The following is a 20921-nucleotide window of genomic DNA, read 5'->3' as shown; positions in this document are numbered from 1 at the left end:
ATACATTTGGTTTTTAGAGCAGCAGGTTATACCAAAATGGACAAAAAATCTCCTCACTCGTTCCAAAATGATATAATGTACAAGTTGAATACATCTGCATTATTAATATACAAGTATTATCCTTTGCTCGGATGCAAGGACCTTCTCGAGTACTGAACCATTAGATAAATGCATAGTGAAGTGCCTCTCCTCATCTTCAAGTGACCCATACATACATGAGATGAGTAGTCCCTTTTCAATGCAAAGGTTGTTGTAGAGGTTAACAGCTCGGTTAATAAGAGGAGCCTCTGAACCAACTGGGGCATGTCTACTTGAAAGGGGAAGGAGCGCGTGGCATGTATGGCACGAGTGACTTTGTATAGGATCAACTAGGAGAGTTTTACTACAGCAATGGTGACAAAATATGCGAGGTCTCTTGTCAAACCGCACCCGACTCCTGCCACATTGATGCTTACGTCTCAAGACCCCTGTCATACAAGCACGTTTTGTTGGAGGCGAGCAGGCTATCTCTTGATCACATACGGTTGTAGCTACTTCATGCGGTCTCCCGTGACCAAGCCGAGTAAGCGTAACATGAGCTTGGATTTGTTTGATGGACCCCCTCATTGGCAAATCAATCTCCTTTGGGATAATCAAAGCTGAAATATTATTCTGTGAGATGCTCAATTGCTGGAGTATTGCTTCTTTCAACTTGGTGTCACATGCTGATAGATTCTCTTCCAAAACATGTAGAACCCTTTTCATGTCTTGAATGCAGCAAGCTATCTGCTCATTGATGTTGACAACCTTGCACTCACCACTCTTTATGTTATCTGGCATGTCCTGCTCACTTAGCCCAACATCAATGTCCTCGTCCATTTGACTTAGAGAATGAAGACTATCAAGGACAGGGAAAATGGCATGTAGATGTGGAAAATGATGTTGAATTATTAGGCGGATTCCATAAAGATGCTTACAATCAGATCCCCAACTTGGACAATCGCAATAGTTGGACTGAACACTGACATGATACCATTGCGAAGATGAAGACATACTCAAGATTTTGAATAGCAAAGTGGACTCATCAATCACTTGAAGGGTGGACGAACTAGCCTCAAATCTTCTCAAGATTTCTTCACCTGCTGCTAATCTGGACGTATGACTCTTGCTTGATCCATGAATACTAAAACGTTGAGAATCAGCTGAAAAGTACGTAAAGCTGGTTAGTATCACGACACCTTTTCTTCATGAGTGTCAAGCAACAAAGGGGGGACAAGCCACAAGAGAAAAAAAGAGGTCATTACCTATTTCTTGTTTGTTCTTAAAGAACTCAAGTAGCGTTCCGCCGATGTAAGTGCCCGTTAGAGAATCCCCTGCAATAGCATGTAACAAAACTAGAATTGATCTATTTATCTTTGCATCAAGAAGAGTGTACTTGATGTATTGCCAGAGCCTCTCGACCAAGTTTGTTGTATCCACATTTCCATGTGAAAATAGACGCCCAAACTTTGGCCACCTTCTCCGCCACATGCATGTGGTGGCACACCATCCATTCGAGATGTATCGTTGAACATTGATATACGCTGAATATCTCTGCAAGAGCTCTTGGTATCTCTCTTCAAATGCCTCTTCACTTGCCATTTGCATTAGATTTGACAAGGAACTATACACATCATCTCGCTTCTCTTTTGGAACCTACACAGCCAAAATAAAATGAATATACATACCACCTGATAATGATATGCACAATAGAATGGATCTAGCTTTTAAAAGGTGACTTACTTGCGGTAGGAGGTTCTCTACCCATGCCTTCTTAACATGAAACCAGCATAGCAAGACATGGCATGCAATTTGGTGTCGTCTCCCTTCTTCATCTTGTGTCCAGCAATAGGGGTCTACATCAACAATCTTCATAATGGCTTCCAACTCTTGCTGGTTTTTGTCGATGATAATAGCCGTCGGACGAACTCCATGCAACCTTGTGAAGATCATCTTGAAGGTCAACTCCAAGGCTACACTTTCTTGGTTAGTGCCGATGTCATTAGTGCATAGCATGAGCCATATTGGAATACCCATGCCATTTTGGTTGGGCAAAACTGCAGCATACAGGGGCAAACCAAAGACATTTGTCTTGAATGTGCTATCTACTGCCCAAGTGTTGTGTCGTGAGAAACGAAGAGCAATTTGTAGCATCCACTCATCTTGAATGATGAGGACAAAGGGTCGTTTACTTTCATCAGAGGCTTATGGGTTATAAGGTTGAACATAAAGAACCTACAAAGAAATCATGATGAATAAAGAGGCAAGAATAGGGGAAAGAGCTTCAAACATAAAGAACGTTGGCTGTAAGGTTGAACATAAAGAACCTTGTTCTGTTCTTGCAAACGAAGAGCCTCTCCAAACATCACAGCCCAATCATTGTTTGTACATCTTCCTACAAGGATAGAGAGGCAGATTAGAAGTATAAAACAACCAAAAGTTACAAGGAGAATTGTTGGTAAAGCAAAGCAAAGTACCTTGTGTGCGCATTTGATATGACATCATTTGCACCTCTTTTGGTATCATGAAGAAGCGAAAGATTACACGATCTAATGGCAAGGCATTCTGTATGTGAAATCTTTCTTTTGATGTAGACATTTTTGCCACATGACGACATGTCCCTACGTCGAACAAGTCATCCATGCAACAAGCAATCACACGTGGGTGTACGGGCAAGTAATAGAGGTCAACACGTGAGCCTGGTATATGTCCCTCGTGAACATCATGAACTAGCATGGTCACCTTCTCTGTGTCATGAGAGTGCTGCAAGACCACCTTAAAGGGACACCCACACCTCTTGGACCTCCGCAATCTTCTCTTGTTAGCACCTCTCCGAGCAATACTTCCTGCCCTATGGCACATGTACTCTTGCACCCACTTGGATGGTCCATGCTTCTTTGTGGATCGAAGTAATACTAGCTTTGTTTGGTGCTTGATCATGATGTTGGTCAACTCTTGATTGACTTGAGACTTAGTTGTGACAATTGTTGATGCTGGAGCTATGGTCTTTTTGCTCGTAGGGGTCTGTTCCCCGACCTCAGTAAGCAGGCAGCCGCAAGCGATAATCCTATCTTTCACATAGTCAAGAGAAATTCCATGCCTCCTCTTGTCGGTGCACCATTCTGCCTTGATTGCATTGATAGTGGCATTCACACCATGATGAACACCATGCTCAAGAGGACGATGGGCTGCCATGACAATACGCTCCCAATCTTCAATGTATGCTATTTTCAATCCTGTTGATTTCGAACATAGGCAAAGGTGAAGCGGGTTGAAACAAAGCTCTTCTCTTATTCTTTTCCACCTCTTCAAATCCAACAAGTCTCTTGCATCGTGTGCTTTTAATGTTGGAAGCGTCACTGTGAGAGCTCCTCTAAGATCTTTCTCCATTAAGGAGAAGCTCTTCTCATCGAAAGAGAAAAAAAAGCTTGATGTATATGTAAATGGATCCAATGCCCCCCATGAATCAAGCCTAGGTGTACTCCATGAACTTGGAAAAACACCCTCATTATCATCTTGGAAGAGGTCACATACATCTGCGTCGTCACTTGATGTAGTGTCACTACTTGTTGTATTATCTAAATACTCATCCAATATGAACTGATTTGTGTCATTGGATGCATTCCAATCAGCCTCATTTGATGCATTCCAATTAGCCTGCCATGGCACCGCGAAGTCACTTGTGTCACTCGTTGGATTCCAATCAACCTGCTATTGAAGTCCAAGTTAGATAGGCAGAGAGAGGTAGGACATGTTCTTAAAACAAGTTTTTGCATCGTTTGCTAATTTTATTATGGCTATGAAAACAATGTAGGGCACTAGGAAGGGCAAACCTTTCTATAACTAATGCCACTTCAAAGGTAATGTCACCCTCCGCTCTACGAATGTCCACAAAGCCAATGACAAGCTATGGGGGGTCTGCTAGTCCTAGAAGTAATCAAACATTGGATGATGAATGAAGCGCTACGGCTAGAAGTATCCCCTACAAGGCTTTGCTCAAGACACAGTGTTGCAATCAATGTATGCATTTTTCCCTCCATGAGCGCTTCTTTCTTATCTGTTCTCGCAAAGATGAGGTGGTCTCTGTTTTAGATGGCTTGATTGACCCATGTTTTCAATATTCATTGAGCATCCATTTAGCTTCAATGCAAAAACCTCTTCAAAGAGAGAGAGAGAAAAGCCGATTTCAAGTGGCAAAATTGTGTGTGTGTGTGTGCGTGCATGCGTGCACGCATGCGTGGTTTAAATCCAGTGTGTGTGTGCATGGTTTAAATCCAAAATCAACCTAAGTAAGGGGCTCTTCACATAGAGAGAGAGAGAGAGAGAGAGAGAGAGAGAGAGAGAGCCTGTTGATTGGCAAGTGTGAGTTTTTGTGTGTGTGTGTACCTGGTTTAAATCTGGAATCAATCTGAGTGATTCCTGAGAAGAGCTTTCCATAGCCGTGGTGATTTTACAGAACACATGCAACACATGCTCTACGACGTCATCATACAAATTTGAAATTCTGCCCTTTTGCAAGCCACGCTGGAGAAGCCTGCCCTCCACGTCAAGCCAACGTGGCTATTGAGTTTATTTTAAATTTCGATTTGGGGCGCCAGCTCAGCCGAAACCCGAGTTCACCAGTTGCTACCCGAGTTCACTGCATCCGACGGCCCAGATTGAAGCCGCCAGCGTCCCCCCACTTTCCCACCCTCGATCCCAAATCTTTGGCTTCCCCAGTGTCCCGTGCCCTTTAGTGTTGAGGGGGAGTGACCGCATAATCATGCCTTTAAAAAAAATCTTGCATTCATAATCACGACTGTGATTTGTATGATCATGCTTATAAAATCATGACTACATAAAAAAATTCACGCCTACATAATCATGGTTGTGATTCGTGATCGTACTTGCAAAATTAGGACCACACAATCACGCCACTAATAACAAAATAATTTAAAAAGATCTTGCTTGAAATGCTTTCATGATGGAAAAAAAACTAATCATAACTAGAGAAATCAAATTAATAAAATCATAACTTAACAGAATCACATGGGAACAAAATCACAGCATCGTGGCGGCCGGATAGAATCATGCTGTCGGCATGGAGTCATGGCCTGACAAAATCATGCTGAGCGGAATCACGACCTGGCAGAATCACAACCTAACGAAATCATGCCTGACAGAATCAAAGCCTGAAAAAAGAGCGCGATCACGGATTATGGCCGTGAGACCGCATAATCACATGTGAAAAAATCAGTGGTGGGAGGGGAGGGGAGGGGAGGGGAGGGGAGAAAAAGTAGCCTTATTTGCAGGACGTATCTCCCAAACCATGAAGCCGGTGAACACGTTCTAATGCTCATCTTGAAGATCTTTTTAGGCTCTTGAAATCTTTGCTTAAGCATACTACTCTAATTTCCATTGTTTTGGCCTTCGGCCAATCATTGAAAAATTTGACCTTAAATTGAGGAGAATAAACATGCTAAATTTCAACTACTATTTGAGCTACCAAACATAATAATTTTGATAGGGTCAAGGAAAAAAGTTGTACTACTCCAAAAAGACTACATTTCCCTCATAGAACTTGTTTCTAGATTCTTTTGGTAACACATTTGAAAAAGGGCTACAAAAACCTTTAAAAAAAACCATACATTTTTTGGAAAAACACATGATATGTCATTGATGGAAACTTGGTTTTGAGACCTTCTCTACCATTTGGGAAACTACTTGTGTGGACACTTTTTTGAAAAATATTTTCTTAAAGGGCATTCACATGCCCTAGTGCACCTAAAGGAAAATCTATGTAAATAGACTCTAAAGACCCTCATTAGACATAAGGGGGTAGACCAAGCATACAAAGGTCATTTCGGGCTACAAGGGGGAAAAAAAACCGAAAAAGAGAACAATAGCCGTAATATCTAACCTATAGGGGTTAACCATGCTAGTATCAAAAATTAATCTAATATCTGAAACCTACCAGCCCTTGGAGGTCCATGCCTCAAGTACAACCGAAAATCATATTCACCATGCACTAGACCAATCTTATACCTCTAATTGTGCCATTAGCCTTCAAACAGTTAGTGATGCCCATCCCCTATAGATGACTAGTCATATGCCAAATGCAACAATGGGTCTGGTTATGCTCAGAGATGATGGTACCCCACAAACCTTGCAACCACTTGATGCCCAAAATTTGGTGATATTAAATAATCTAGGAAGGAGGGTTAAACAAGGATTTCATGGTGTTTTAACTAAAGAAAGACATGCACATGATCCAAAGAAGTCATCTAGATTTGTGTCCATAGAAATTTCCAAGCTTATGGTGATACCAATCCTGTTCAATTCATACAAAGGTTTTGAGCAGTGATGCAAAGAATTTGGAAATTTGGATTGCCCTACTAAGATACTGTATTAAAAGTATGCAGACTGCCTTTATCCATGGATTCTCGAGACAATGTGGAGTGCTACAAAAAGTCTATACATGGTAGAGCAGAGAATTAAGGAAACCATATGGGATTACATCTTACACATGAAAACCGTGAACTCACAATATGTGTTTCATTGTATATATGGTAGAGCGAAAACCTGAGAAACCATACCGGATTACATCTTACACATGAAAACCCTGAACTTACATGCATTGAACCTATGCTTAGTAGGTAAGGCTAGATGGTTCATCACATTGATGCTAGCAATTAAGGTAAATTTTAACCACACTTTCCTAGTGTGGTCATCAACAATGAATGCAACATAATACTTGCAACCTACAATTGTTTTGCTGCGATCTTTGCCAGTCTCCATACATTTGCCAGTCTCCATACATTTGAATGTATAACATCTAATGGCCTTGCAACCTACAATTGTTTTGCTGCGATCTTTGCCAGTCTCCATACATTTGAATGTATAACATCTAACGGCCTTGCACTATCATACTTTTCATGTAGGAAAGTATGTTTGGTCGTATTACCAAGCTAGTATGCTTCACATACTTTATGCATACCATCAATCTTAAAATTTGGCAAACCCACAACAATATTTTGGGCCTGCATAGACTTTAACCACTGTATATTCACATGACCAATGTGCTTGCGCCATATGTCAATGACATCTATTCCATGTGCAAACATGGCTGCCTTTACCTCATGGATGTTCACATCCAAAAGTAAACATCTTGTCATTTCTTTTACCCTTTGCAACCAAGAGATACTGATTTTTGAAGTCTTCCACAAAACTTCCTTGAGGATTAAACCTCACTTGCAAACCCTGCTCATCCATTTGTCCAATAGAAACTAGGTTCTTTGTAATATTTAGAATACGAAGTACATCTACTAGGTACTTTATTTTGCCATCCTGTATAGACAATGGCACTTTACCAACATGTGCAATGAGATGCAGAATATCATCACTTGTTTTGACATAATCTAGTTTTTCCATTTTTTTCATGTCTCTAAACCACTCACCATGACTCGTTTCTACATAACGTGGTTTTTTCATTTTTTTCATATCTCTAAACCACTCACCATGACGTGTCATGTGGTTAGAGGCACCAGAATCTACATACCATATATCTTGAGATCATGACACATCTCTTATTATGGAATTGAGCATGTGCTACATAACAAATAGCTGGTTACTTCTGTCATCACCACCCTATTTACTAGATGATGCATGGTTTCCTTATTGCAACTTTCCACTTTTAATATCTTACTAGTTTCTTGCCTCCTTTGCTCTCACACAAATTGGAGCTCTGATACCATAAAGAGAATGTGGGGGAGAGGGAGAGCTTGAGTTGCAAGAAAACACACACACATAAGAGAGTGCAAGAAAACACACACACATAAGAGAGTGCAAGACACAAGAGAGAGATGGATGACTGAATTTTCTTCTATATTCTTCTCTTCTCTACAACCCTATAACTAAAAGACAAGAATACATACATAAAGGGAAAGTACTCTCCTACAATAATGTACAAATGGTCGGTCCATATAGTCTGAACTCATCTACATGAACTGGCGTTATAACTATGCCATAATTGTAGTACTCCAAAGTGGTTGTCACACACCCTGTCATTCACACCAGTGGCATAGCAACCATAATCTCACCAACCATACTACTAGCATAAGTGCGGAAGCTATAACCTGGGTGGGTCATCAATGTTTGCCATAGCACTAGGTTGAGCTCGATATCTCAGCATAACTTACATTGGAGGATGTCGCTCTAATGCTCCTCTTTTTTTGCTCTTAATGTGTTGTTTTCTTATGATTAAGTACCAACACTGATGCTCCCTATTATTGCCGATTAGAGAGCTCCTTGTCTTTGATGACCACTTGGAGTGGATAGCTATCGTCTATGCTCCACTTGGAGTGGATAGCTATCGTCTATGCTTGCTAAAGGATTTTCACTCGTTTCTTTCTTTCTCTCGCTCACAAGTCTATGCATGTATGTTGCTACGTGAAGCTAGTGGACTGAAGCTTCTTACTAATGCTAAGCTGCTCTTACTTGAACTTGAATAATTGGCTGCTTTTAAAATTTCTCTTGCTTGAACCTGAGTGATTGGCTATTTTTAAAGTTTCTTTGTCTTGAACTTGGGTTTCTCTTGAGATCCCTAATGAGAAACACAACCCTAATGCAAGAGAGCTATAAGGGAATATAAACCTAATCTAAAAGTAAAACACTTACTAATGAAATCTAATCATTTCTTAAAAATTGGAGAGCCTCACTCTAGGTTTGATATCATGGATTAAGCTCTCCTAATGACAAGACATCTACCTAATCATAAAATAATCCTACACTAATGATAACACTAATCTAAGGTGGATAAAAGTAAAGAGAAATCATCACTCATGAGTGTCTAGTTGAAATTAGACTCAAGTTCAGTTAGGTTACAAGATTGAAACTTGTACTTGAGATGAATATGGAGAAAAGTGAGATATTTTCTCACTTTCAAAGATATAAAGCCTTGGTCGAGAAGGAAAAACGTATGCAAATAAAATGGCTGAGATCAGATGGTGGGGGAGAATATTTCTCTAATGAGTTCACCCATTTCTTGGGAAATTAGGGAATCAAGAGACAATTTAGATGCAGGTAAAATGGTGTTGTAGAAAGAAAAAAAAGCACATTGCATAAGTGGCACGTGCCTTGATGGGGGCTAAATACTAGGAGACGACAGACTTGTATTGTAGATAGGAGATCTACCAGTAGTTTTATGTTTTCATTTGGGAGTGTTGTTGTGAGTTGGAGCACTAAGAACCAGCCAACAGATACCTTGTTAAGTACAGAGGCAGAGTACATGGGTATTGCTATGGGCAGCTTGTGAGGTTGCTTGGTTTTAGAAGATACTTGTTGGTGATATGGTGAGCTCGTGGATAGGGAAGTTTTCATTTATTATGAAAAAATGAGTGGCATACACTTGGCTAGTAACCTAGTATACCATGTTAGAATGAAGCACATCGAGGTGCATTATCACTTTGTGATGGAGAAGCTTCTAGGTGATGTAGATCTGGTATATGTCAACACAGAGGATCAGGTGGCTGACATCTTCATGAAGGCATTGGATATAGAGAAGCTCCACATGTTAGAAGCTTACTTAGAGTGTAGTGTGTGGTCTTGAGCTCGAGGGGGAGTGTTGAGATATCGAGCTCAACTAGTGCTGGCGGACATTGATGACCCGCTTGGGTGATAGCTTCCGCACTAATGCCATTGACATGGTTGGTGAGATTATGGTTGATATGCCGCCAGTGGGGATGACAGGTTGTGTGAAAACCACTTTGGAGTAAAGAAGATAACACCAAATGATGGCAGGTTAGGGCATCACCAAACAAGAAGAGAAAAGAAGTGGAGTCAAGGTCACAACAACCAAAGAGGCTACATTGACATCAACATCGACATCAAAGAAGAAGCGTGAAGATAGTTTAGGCTAGTCCTAAACTACCTAATGATGTAAGGAATGCCTAGTTTAACCTAATAACCTAGGATTAATGGTGTAATTAAGCTAACATATAGTTTTTCGATCTGCTTGAAGAAAAAACCAAAAATCAAGCACTTACTTGTAGTTTTGCCTTTGATGTAGCCTTTGAAGCTCCTATTTCTCCCAATTCTCCATTTTAACTCCATTTTTCCAAGAAAAATAACAAAAATATAAATCAAACAAGCAACTTATACCAAATTCCTACAATTGGTGAATTTGCATTCCATCGGGGTAAGATAAGTCTCTATCTTTGGAAGAGATTGTGAAGGACCCTAAGGTTAGTGCTATCCCTAGCAGGGATGCCAACGATGTTCACGTACATGAGCGTTATCCTTGCATAAGAGAGGAAGGGGAGAAGAGAAGAGATAAGATGCAAGGGTTGGTTCAAGAACATGCACTTAGCCAACCCTAAGAGGGTTAACTCCTCGATGTGAAGCCACTATGGACTCACTCCACCACCACTTGTGTCACCCAAGTAGAGCTTTCCATAGATAAAGAAGAAGAAGACGGAGAGAAGATAGGGAGCATCACCGACAAGCACTCACAATTAAGCGAGCAAGCATGCATCAACACACAAGCTCACCACCATAGCCACATAAGAGAGCAAGAGGGAGAAGAAGAAGACTCCATTATGATAGTGGTATTGTATCCCTTTTATATTTCATTAAGTTACTTATATACATGAGCTCATTTTTTACAATGCCGGTGGTTCATTAGCAATTGGGGGCCCAAAACTAGTTCTCTAGCTCTATATGCAGCTATGCTTTATAGCTCACGAGACTAGCATTACACGTCATAAGCACGGTCATTCCATATCTTTTTACATGAAGTGCTTAGCGTGATTTTGCATAAAATATAAAGTGTAACGATGATTTGATCAAAAAATGGTAGTAATGTTAACCATTGTGGTTAACATATACCAATGTTTAACTCTTCTAACTAAGGTTAGATTAAAGGCACTAACCTTGGTAAGGTTGTTGACTAAAGGCACAAACCTTGGTAAGGTTTTCAAGATTCCCATGGGTCTCATAAATTTACTCAAATGTTTCCAAATGTTGGGGATGGGGTCACCACCATCACTTGTGAATTTGGTCATTAGTTTGGCAATGTGAATTAGTTTCACACTTAATTAGTTCTCAAATCTCTTACTATTGTTTGATAATTACCCCCCTTCCTACTTTTCTCACCATTCTTAAAAGATCATTAGGAATTATCTCTACTTGCGTGGAGTATTATTAGAGGTGTAACCCCTAGTGGTGCAAATGTTTCCAAATGTTGGATGGGTTCACCACCATCACTTGTGAATTTGGTCATTAGTTTGGCAATGTGAATTAGTTTCACACTTAATTAGTTCTCAAATCTCTTACTATTGTTTGGCAATGTGAATTAGTTTCACACTTAATTAGTTCTCAAATCTCTTACTATTGTTTGATAATTACCCCCCTTCCTACTTTTCTCACCATTCTTAAAAGATCATTAGGCATTATCTCTACTTGCGTGGAGTATTACTAGAGGTGTAACCCCTAGTGGTGCAGCAGCTATGTGGTGGAGCACCGTGATCCATTATTGGCCTCATTTGCAAGACATGCATGGTTTCTGAGAATTGATCTTACATGGTTAACATAAAAGTTTGTATTAGGTGGTTTGTGTATTCCTTCTTCCCTTTGTCGTCTTCCTAGGACATGTCTTACAATTGTTTGTGGTCAACATCGAGGTTTATATGAGGTGGTTTGTGTATCCTCATCCCATTCCTCTTCCTAGCATAGGTCTTACAATTGTCTATGGTCCCCTTAATGAAACTTTCTAGAGAGAGAGAGAGAGAGAGAGAGAGAGAGAGAGAGAGAGAGAGAGAGAGAGAAAGATCTTTTTAATTTTTTTGATCCCCTTAAACTTCATCCATAGGGTTTATGAAATTCCTTGAAAAAATATAAAAAAAGATTCTAAAGTCAATTTATGATCTACTTCAACATATTAATGTCAAATGAACCTTGAGAGAAATACTTTAAAACCTCAACTAAAGACTTATACTTGTAATATATGTCCAATAATTAATTTTAATACACACTTCAAATTGAAATTTAATAAGTAACCAAATAGCACTCTTGTTCCCTATTTTTTATTCACAAATTCTATCCACACATGTTGCACATACATGTATCATTAATAAAATGGAAATGATGATGATTCATCACATAAAAATAGTTATAAAACCTCCAAGAATGAATTCCATGGTATCAAGAAACAATCATATGAAGAAGTAAGAATTCTTAAATCATTGTTAATTGATACTCACTAAACAAATGCAGGTCATATTGCTTCATTTTTACTAGTGATTATAGCTATATAGCCATAATGACTAGGATTTCTAAAGGCCTTGTTTATGCAAATTTAAGTAACCCAACTTTTATGTGTCCAACCGGTTTGATGAATTGAACTATTTATCAACATTTCCATACTTTACATCACCTACTATGAATCTACCTTGTCTTTCTAACACTTTTCATAAGTCTCATTTTCTACCAACCCATATGCTCTCATTCTCGAGTAAAACATATATAAATACTTCTAAACAAGCACTTTGTGATGTGGTCCACCAAATGGCATTAGCTTAGTGTAATTTCTACTATAAACAGTGCATATCATACATTCTTATGGATTTGTGGTTTTTGTACTTTGTATTTTTAACCATAAAATACAAATTGTTCAACTAAAGGAATATGTAAACCATGAGACCACAACCCCCATCAGAAATTGGGTCAAAATGATAAATTATCCTTTCTTGTGTGATGAGGATGGGGGAGGTATATCTAATTTGTGTACACATGATCACATCAAGAAAAACATTGTGGTACTTGCTCCACAGTAGATTAAAGACATTTCACTCCCTCTAATCATAAAAACCACAAGTTCTTAGACTTTCCAAAATTATAAAAGACAAAAGTAAAAAATAAGAAATGTGAAAATCATCTTCTTGCTTGCACTTCATCTATAGGACTTATAAAGGAGTGCGTGTGTAATTCAATGCCAATATCTTGTGCATAGTGAATTTGAGGCATTGTTGCAAGGGAAAGGCACAACATTTATCATCTTAGAAATGACCTCATCTTTACATGCTTAGAGTAGATGCAAGGAAAACAAGAACTAGATGATAAAAGTCTCTCTCCCTCTCCCTCCCTCTCTCTCTCTCTATATATATATATATCCCCCACCCTCCTTCTCTCTCTCTCATCATATATATATATAGAGAGAGAGAGTCACACACACACACACACACACACACATGCATGCACATGGAATCAAAGTTAAATATACCTATCCATTTACTAATGTGGATGCAAACACCCTTACATTGGTGCGGCATAAATGTATAGATGTGGTTAATCTGGTATGTGTTGATTTTGAAATACCCAAAGGAGTTGAAATGTTAGATGAGGATGGTTTCTTGGAATGGATTGTGTTTTCAAGCAAGCTTTATTATTTATAAGTAAGTCTAAAGTACATATGTAGCCAGCAATGGTTGGTACATCATAGAACTTCCTTCACATACATTGGCATACCAAGAAGAATGTATCACATCGATCAATGCACTCTACAAGGATAAAGTCAAGGTTTCTCAATTTATAGTGTCTAGTAATGTCTTTCCAATGCTTCAGTGTAAAGTACATATTCCAATGCTTCAGTGTAAAGTACATAGGATCCCTTATGCAGATTTCACATCTGCTCATGGGTACTTATCATAAAAAAGGACCTATTATGCTTACTTTGGATAGGCTAGTAGGAGAGCATATTGATGAAAAGTTATTTCCAACTAAGTTTTATTATATAGTCACATGATCAAAAGAAGTCTCTTTGTTCTATGATTGGACATCCTATAATTATGGAGGTGTAGAGAGAGCCAAAAGAGTACATATGTGAGAAACTTACATAGCAAAAAATAATGAATGTTATCTAGATGTCTTCTAGCACAAAGTACTAGATAGCAATTGTATTGTGTGTGGAGTTAGCCTTCTTTTTGTCCTTTTTAGCATGTTTAGATAATAGATACAAAGAAGTTTTTAATCTAAAGATAGATTGTATTAAATAAAAAAATATAACATTTATTAGTAATCAATGTACTGCATATGGAAAGTTTTTTTACGAAGGGGTTTGTGTGGGAGAGATACACGTCCTCATAAAAAATAGCCAATAATTTTGAGTTTGTTATGGATTGGGTACATAAGCCATGACCAAGGTTAATAGCCATAAAGAGAGGCAAAGAATTGGAGATGAAAAGAAACTTGAGCAACATCTTCTATTAGTACTAAATTTAACTATTTAGTACTAATTTAATACTATTAATACTAAATTTAACTATTAGTATTAAATAATTATATTAGTAATAATTTATTCTATTAGTACTAAATTTATTTTATTAGTACTAATAGTATAATGAACTACTAAATAAGTCTATTAGTACTAATTTATTCTATTAGTATGAATAGTATAATGAAGTACTAAAGAATTATATTAGTATAATTAGTTACACTACTAAATTTATTTAGTACTAATAGTATAATAAAGTACTAAATAAGTCAATTAGTATGATGAAGTACTATTTTAGTGGAGTGGCATCATGTGAAACAACAACAAGACAAGTTGTAGTATTGATTATACTATTAGTTCTGGACCCATTTCCCAATCTTAACCCAAGCTCCTCTAATAGCAGGGAAAATCTGGAATCCCAAAAACTGTATTGTGTTTCAGAAAGCTTGTGATACATGGATTGATATTAGTGGATTGATGCATAAATGTATTTGTATGTGCTAGTCTATATACTTGGTTAACAAAATGAGTGGACCTGAGTTGTTTCAATTGATATAGTCTTTGTAATTTGCTATCATCCGAGCTTTCTCCATGGGGGGTCAGTTGTGCTGACATACTCAGCTGTGCCTAATTGTCTAGTGTATTGATTTGCAGGGTCTCAGAAAGCAGGGGGTAAAGACTAGGATAGCCTGGTATGGACCTACAACAAAGGGATGGTATAGGAAAGTCAAACAAGCAAGCTAAATCTTTGTGGCATTTATTGAGAATCCAGTGGGGACTAGACCAAGAGTTAAAATATGGCTTCAGAAAGGGGAGGTGAAGGCCGAGGTCTTGGAAAAGCATGCTCCTAGGGGCTGCTCATCTAAAGCTTTGATTAGGCTTGTATTTTGCTTGCGTACTAGTTGTCTTGGGATGAGTCTTCTTTTGTTTTAGAGGATAATAGATGGGATTTGGTGTGTAGCTTGCTTAATGGTGGGTGACTCTTATGCTGTTGTTGATGGTGGCTGATTGTGGGTCTGGAAATATGTGGGTCTGGAAAGAATTCTATGTAAAGTTTTCTTTTTCCTTTTTATAGTATATATATTATTGGTCCCAAAAAAATAAATTATACTATTAGTACTAATAGTGTAATTTACTACTAATATAATAAATTAGTACAAATAGACTTATTTAGTAATAAGAGAGCTTTTTAATACTAATAGTTAAATTTAGTATTAATAGTAAAATGAAGTACTAATTAGGACTGGCATGTAGTACTATTTAGTATTGTGTAAGTGGTGTGGCATGTGAAACCTCAAGAGGAAAAGTTTAAGTATGAATTAATATTATAATTTCGTACTATGTAAGTTATATAACATGTAAGTTATGTATTAATTGGTACTATTTAGTACTATATAAGTGGTACATATGTCACATGTGTAATATAACAAAAGGGAACATGTGTAATATAACAAAAGGGAAAGTTTAAGTACTAGTTATTACTATTGAGTACTAGCTAGCACTATAGAGTTTTTTATAAGTGGTTTATGGCATGTAAAATAATTTAAACAAGATAAGTTTAAGTAATAATATTTAGTACTATTGAAACTTATGATGTACATATAGGTATATTATAGTTGGAAGGATATAGGTACCTCTAAGAGCTCCAAGAAATGAATAGGATGGACGTCATATTGTTTCTTGCCAAGCCGTTTCTTGCAAATGTATTTCTTTTTTGGAGACAACCTAGTATTGTCTTTCAAAAAATCTACAATACACTACATAACCTTAGGACTCAAGTAGTCATTCTTGCACTTCCTATCATCAAAAGCCCATTTGAAATTTGCTCCCTTTATGTCAACATGGTGTTTCCTCTTATTCCTGGGATAAATACAAAGAGATTTTGTAATTTGTTGTCACTAATTTGTCTTTTATTACTGCTATTGGCAATCACGTGTAATGTTGCTCTCTTTACAGAAGCCAAATTATTAGCATTGTGCACTCTTTTGACATGACCTAGAGACCTCTTCAAATTCTCCACAATCTCACCATCAATACTGTATGTTTTGAACGTTTAATGACATCCACAACCTATTTCATTTACTAGATGCCGCAAAATCCTTCCCAAAATTTCAGCCTTAATATGGTTGCTAGTCACTTGCTTAAAATGTCACACTAAAAACATTTTAAGCAAGTGCCACTTATTCTTTTGAGAGCATGATGGTTATATAGAATAAGATTCCTCTTACCCTGCATCAGCAATGTTACATTATGGGGTTGAACTATCAACAGGATTAGTAATGTCTTGATATCTTATTCTAATTGAAAGAAGATGGCTCCAACTTGCAAAAAAAGTGAATTTCATTATGAATTCATGTCTTGCTTGACATTGTATGAAATTTACTTGTAAACGATACAACAGTTCAGAAAATAATTCTAGACGTTGGAAGAAGGTTGGCCACTCAAGGCATGGAGTGACAACATGGGTGTAGGTCTCCATCCTAAGGCAAGACTCAAGGCATGGAGTAGGCATAGGTGTAGGTCACCATCCTAAGGCAATAACCAAGAAGGCCATGGTAGCTTGCTCTAGGCAAGGAGATAACCAAATGGTCATGTATCAAAAGATATCAAAGATTGTACAAACGATCACATAAGTGAATTACATAGTCACTTACTCCTAGGAACTTTCACACATGGGCTACCCATAAACCCAAGTCCTATGCCCCATATCATGTGCTTAGGCTCCTCATCCTACATGTGCATGTGTGGTATAACCAAGCATATAATTTCTTATATTACAACCATCCCCTCCTTTAATGTTTTGGTCCTCGAAATCGAAGTGTGGTCGTACAAAACAAACCAAAACTGACCCACAACATGTGGAGTTATAAACCATAGTAAGTGCCAATAGTCCATAATACTGTGTATAATAAGCCATGTCACCTAGCATTAAATGGAAACCCTCGAATATCAATGCACAAGAAACATAAATATCGAAAGGTCCTTGTAGCCTCCTGGATCAAATGGAAAACTCCATGGACCAACTCCTAAGCTGTAGAACATGATGCCGCCTAGGTCGAAAAGATGATGTAGCCATGCATCCTCAATCATTACACAATCTCTCGGGTTAAATGGAAATCCACGTCTTGCACTTGCCAAGACAATGGATCTATAACCCCCAGGGTCAAATGGCCAATGTTGAAAATCGGAGGCAAAACTAAGCATGTATCCTCTCGGATTAAATGGAAAATGTAAAGAACCATCATCTACGATGAATATGGTCATGTGCTATGGCACCAAGCACATCCAAAAATGAATGCCCCAACTGCTTAAACCATCACATTGTGTTGGCATCCATAAGGTCCAAAAATACACACCTCATAGCCGGCATCCATATCAACATAGGTGTGATCATCCAAATACACATGCTCACTATACATTCAGAAATCTCCAGCATCAAGCATAGAGTAAACATCATCATAGTGGGTATCTCCATCATCAAAACTATCATCGCATGCTCCACCCCACAAGCATTGAAAGATCCCTGCCCCCTTTACAAAACAAATTCTGGGGTGCTAGTAGCGGAAGTAGCAACTTCATGTGTAGGGCAAAGACTCCCACTCGGGGCCTTGCCCAACAGATGTTTGAGATAAGAGACTAATCCCTTGGTTCTCCCAAAAGCAAACCGGGAAAAACTTCTCTCGCCCAGAAGGCATAGGCGATTCCTCTAGGAAAATTTATTCTAACGTATTCAAGAGCCTTAATTTACCCTTTTTCATTCCAATCGAACCCCTAGGTCACATGGCCGGATCAAGGGAGGAACTTGCACTTGGATCATAGAGGCGAACACTTTTTTTCCTGTCAAGAGGCACATCTATTGATTCTTTTCCATAGAACAAGGATTATCCGCGATTTACTTCAACTATCGTAATTTAAACAGAATTGAATTTTATTTTAGGGATCCATCAGTCTAGCCTAGCGCCCAACCACTGTATTGATAGGATCCATTTAAAAATTTGGTTATGTTTTGTCTTGGGTACCAGGAAAAAGAGTTCCCAGGCCCCCTAGCCAGATTCATGCAAATTACATTTCAGACATACCACTTACGCACCTAATATGAAATTGCCTTTCACAGATTTGGCTATCTTTAAAGTAAACTTTTAATGAAACCATAGTATCACTGACCAAAATATCTATCTTGAAGTCAAATTTTCAATCATTACTTCATTGGTGTACCTATGGCATCATTGGCAACTAGAACACTCACCACCTGCTCACTCAGGGGCCTTTTCAATAGTTCCTAGCTCATAGTACTCGAAAATATAATCACATAAAATCAAGATGGGCTCTCCGTTTCGAAGATCAGCTAGATCAATCAACAAGATACATATAAAAGGGTCATGAACTCATCTGTTTGAAGACCAGCAAGGCCAATAAACCAAATCCATGCCCGTGTTCAGAAAACAACTCTAACTCATTTTTCTTCCCCAACGCACGTGTGGGCATCCTCGACGACCTAGAGCCCGAGCACTGTATGGTCAACACCCTCTAGGCTCCTTCACAGGTCACCTAGCGCTTCACTCATAGGCCGCTTCCTTGTTCCCTCATCCACCATATACCAGAAGCTCACCATTTTAATAGAACCGAGGCTAGTCAAGACATCGGCCGACCTTGCCATGCGAGGCGTCCTTTATTGACTCTCCATCAGCTGTTGCAACCTTTTCACTTAGGTCCTCACGACCTTAATTGACAAGATAGTCAAATGCTTCCCAACATTCTTGACATAAAATAGTCTTTTGAAAATAGGTTTCATATACAATTACAATTTCCAACAACTCCCATCTTTCCACATTGTTCTACATCACGTCATTTCTCATTATTCCACATTCTTCTACATTAATTTCCATCGCATCATTCCTCATCCATTCATATCTATTCACATCATCCCACATCCATTTACATCTATCCAGATCCATATCACATCCATTCACATCGTCCTACATCCATTCACATCATTCCACATCCATTCACATCTACTCATATCCACTCACATCCATTCACATCATTCCACATCCACTCACATCCATTCACATCCATTCAGATCATAACACATCCATTCACATCCATTCACATCCACTCACATCCATTCACATCCATTCACATCCACTCACATCCATTCACATCCATTCAGATCATAACACATCCATTCACATCCATTCACATCCACTCACATCCATTCACATCCATTCACATCCATTCACATCCATTCAAATCATAACACATCCATTCACATCCATTCACATCCATTCAGATCCATTCAGATCATAACACATCCATTCACATCCATTCAGATCATAACACATCCATTCACATCCATTCAGATCCATTCAGATCATAACACATCCATGCAGATCATAACACATCCACTCACATCCACTCACATCCATTCACATCCATTCCCATCCATTCCCATCCATTCACATCCATTCACTCAGGTTGAAAGTATAGTTTCTCTACTCTCGATATACTAATAGAACTTTTTCTAAGTTTCTACCAATTACTTGGCTTAGATAAAGGCAAATTTTTCTCGATTGCGTTAAATCTAAGTATCGGAGTGTTGTTGAAGGTTTAAAAAGGAAAAATGAACTTTATCAAAAATTTATAGTAAAAACTCAAAAAGAGCATTTACGTATTGCGTTTTCATTCCTTAAGCTTCATTAATGAAGACTTTTGATCGATGAATTGCATTCTATAGATGGACATCCTATGTTTAAATCTAAATTTCCATTAAATCTGAATTTTTGTTCACTTTTTTGGATCCTTGATCCTCTCAGGGATTCCAGATTCCTTTTCCAGGGAAACTAGGAATAAAATCAGTCGTACATTCATTCAACTAAGCGTATTTCTGGTCTTTTTCTGAGAAGTCCTTTTCCCATTCAAAAAGTACTCCAAGATGTATACTTCGATTTTCCAAAGGTTAAATGTATTCAAAATTCCTTTTCTGATTTAAGATTTATCCCAATTTTCTCCATGAATATTTTCACATTCTTTCTCAAATTTCTCAAGATAAGATATACTCAATATTGTTCTTTTTGAAAATAAAAGATTTATGGGATTTACAAAATTAATTATACCCATATTTTTTCTTTTAGTATAAACACTAATTTAAATGAATCATTTCCATAATTCTGGTAAATTGAATGATTCTAGAAAAAATGTGCATAACCTCCTTTATTTTTTTGACAATTGATTAATGCTCAAAACTCCTCTTTTTGCATAAAATTTATTTCGCATAATTTTATTCCCATAAAATGATAATACTCAGAATTCAACTTTTGATAAATAAATAAAAATACTCATATATTTAAATATGCCAAAAATTCCTCTTTGAATATTTAAATGTTTGAATCTAGAATATCATAAGAATTTCTCTTTTTACATCAAGGTTTTTTTGCATGTAAAAACAAATATAACCAAAATTCCTCTTTTCTCTTAATTAAATAATTATACATAAATTCTATAAAAGTATTTTCCATAAAAATGATAAAAAATCATTCTTTTAGCATAAGAATATCTATATCTAGAATATGATCTAGGAATTCCTCTTTTTGCATTATTTAAAATTATGCATAAAAATAAGAATGATCTCTTTTCTGGAAAATTTTGCCACAGCTTCGTT

At 37.7% G+C, this 20921-nt stretch overlaps 1 protein-coding gene across 1 annotated transcript; it reads right to left on the bottom strand.

Annotated features, from left to right (window-relative positions):
- Positions 1-1399: 1399 nt before the first annotated feature.
- Positions 1400-4737, bottom strand: LOC147622997 (uncharacterized). Its single transcript, XM_086820981.1, has 5 exons — positions 4405-4737; positions 2463-3726; positions 1762-2075; positions 1618-1674; positions 1400-1495 (listed from the first exon to the last, which is right to left on the bottom strand). The coding sequence occupies exons 1-5, from the start codon at positions 4453-4455 to the stop codon at positions 1400-1402; spliced, it is 1782 nt and encodes a 593-aa protein (XP_086677107.1). The 5' UTR covers positions 4456-4737.
- Between the last annotated feature and the right edge of the window lie 16184 nt (positions 4738-20921).

This window comes from Cibotium barometz, chromosome 27, assembly GCF_041138505.1.
Source record: "Cibotium barometz isolate CiBa-2024 chromosome 27, ASM4113850v1, whole genome shotgun sequence".
Lineage (NCBI taxonomy): Eukaryota > Viridiplantae > Streptophyta > Polypodiopsida > Cyatheales > Cibotiaceae > Cibotium > Cibotium barometz.
The sequence above is the reverse complement of the archived record's forward strand: the minus strand, read 5'-3'. Positions and strand labels throughout refer to the sequence as shown.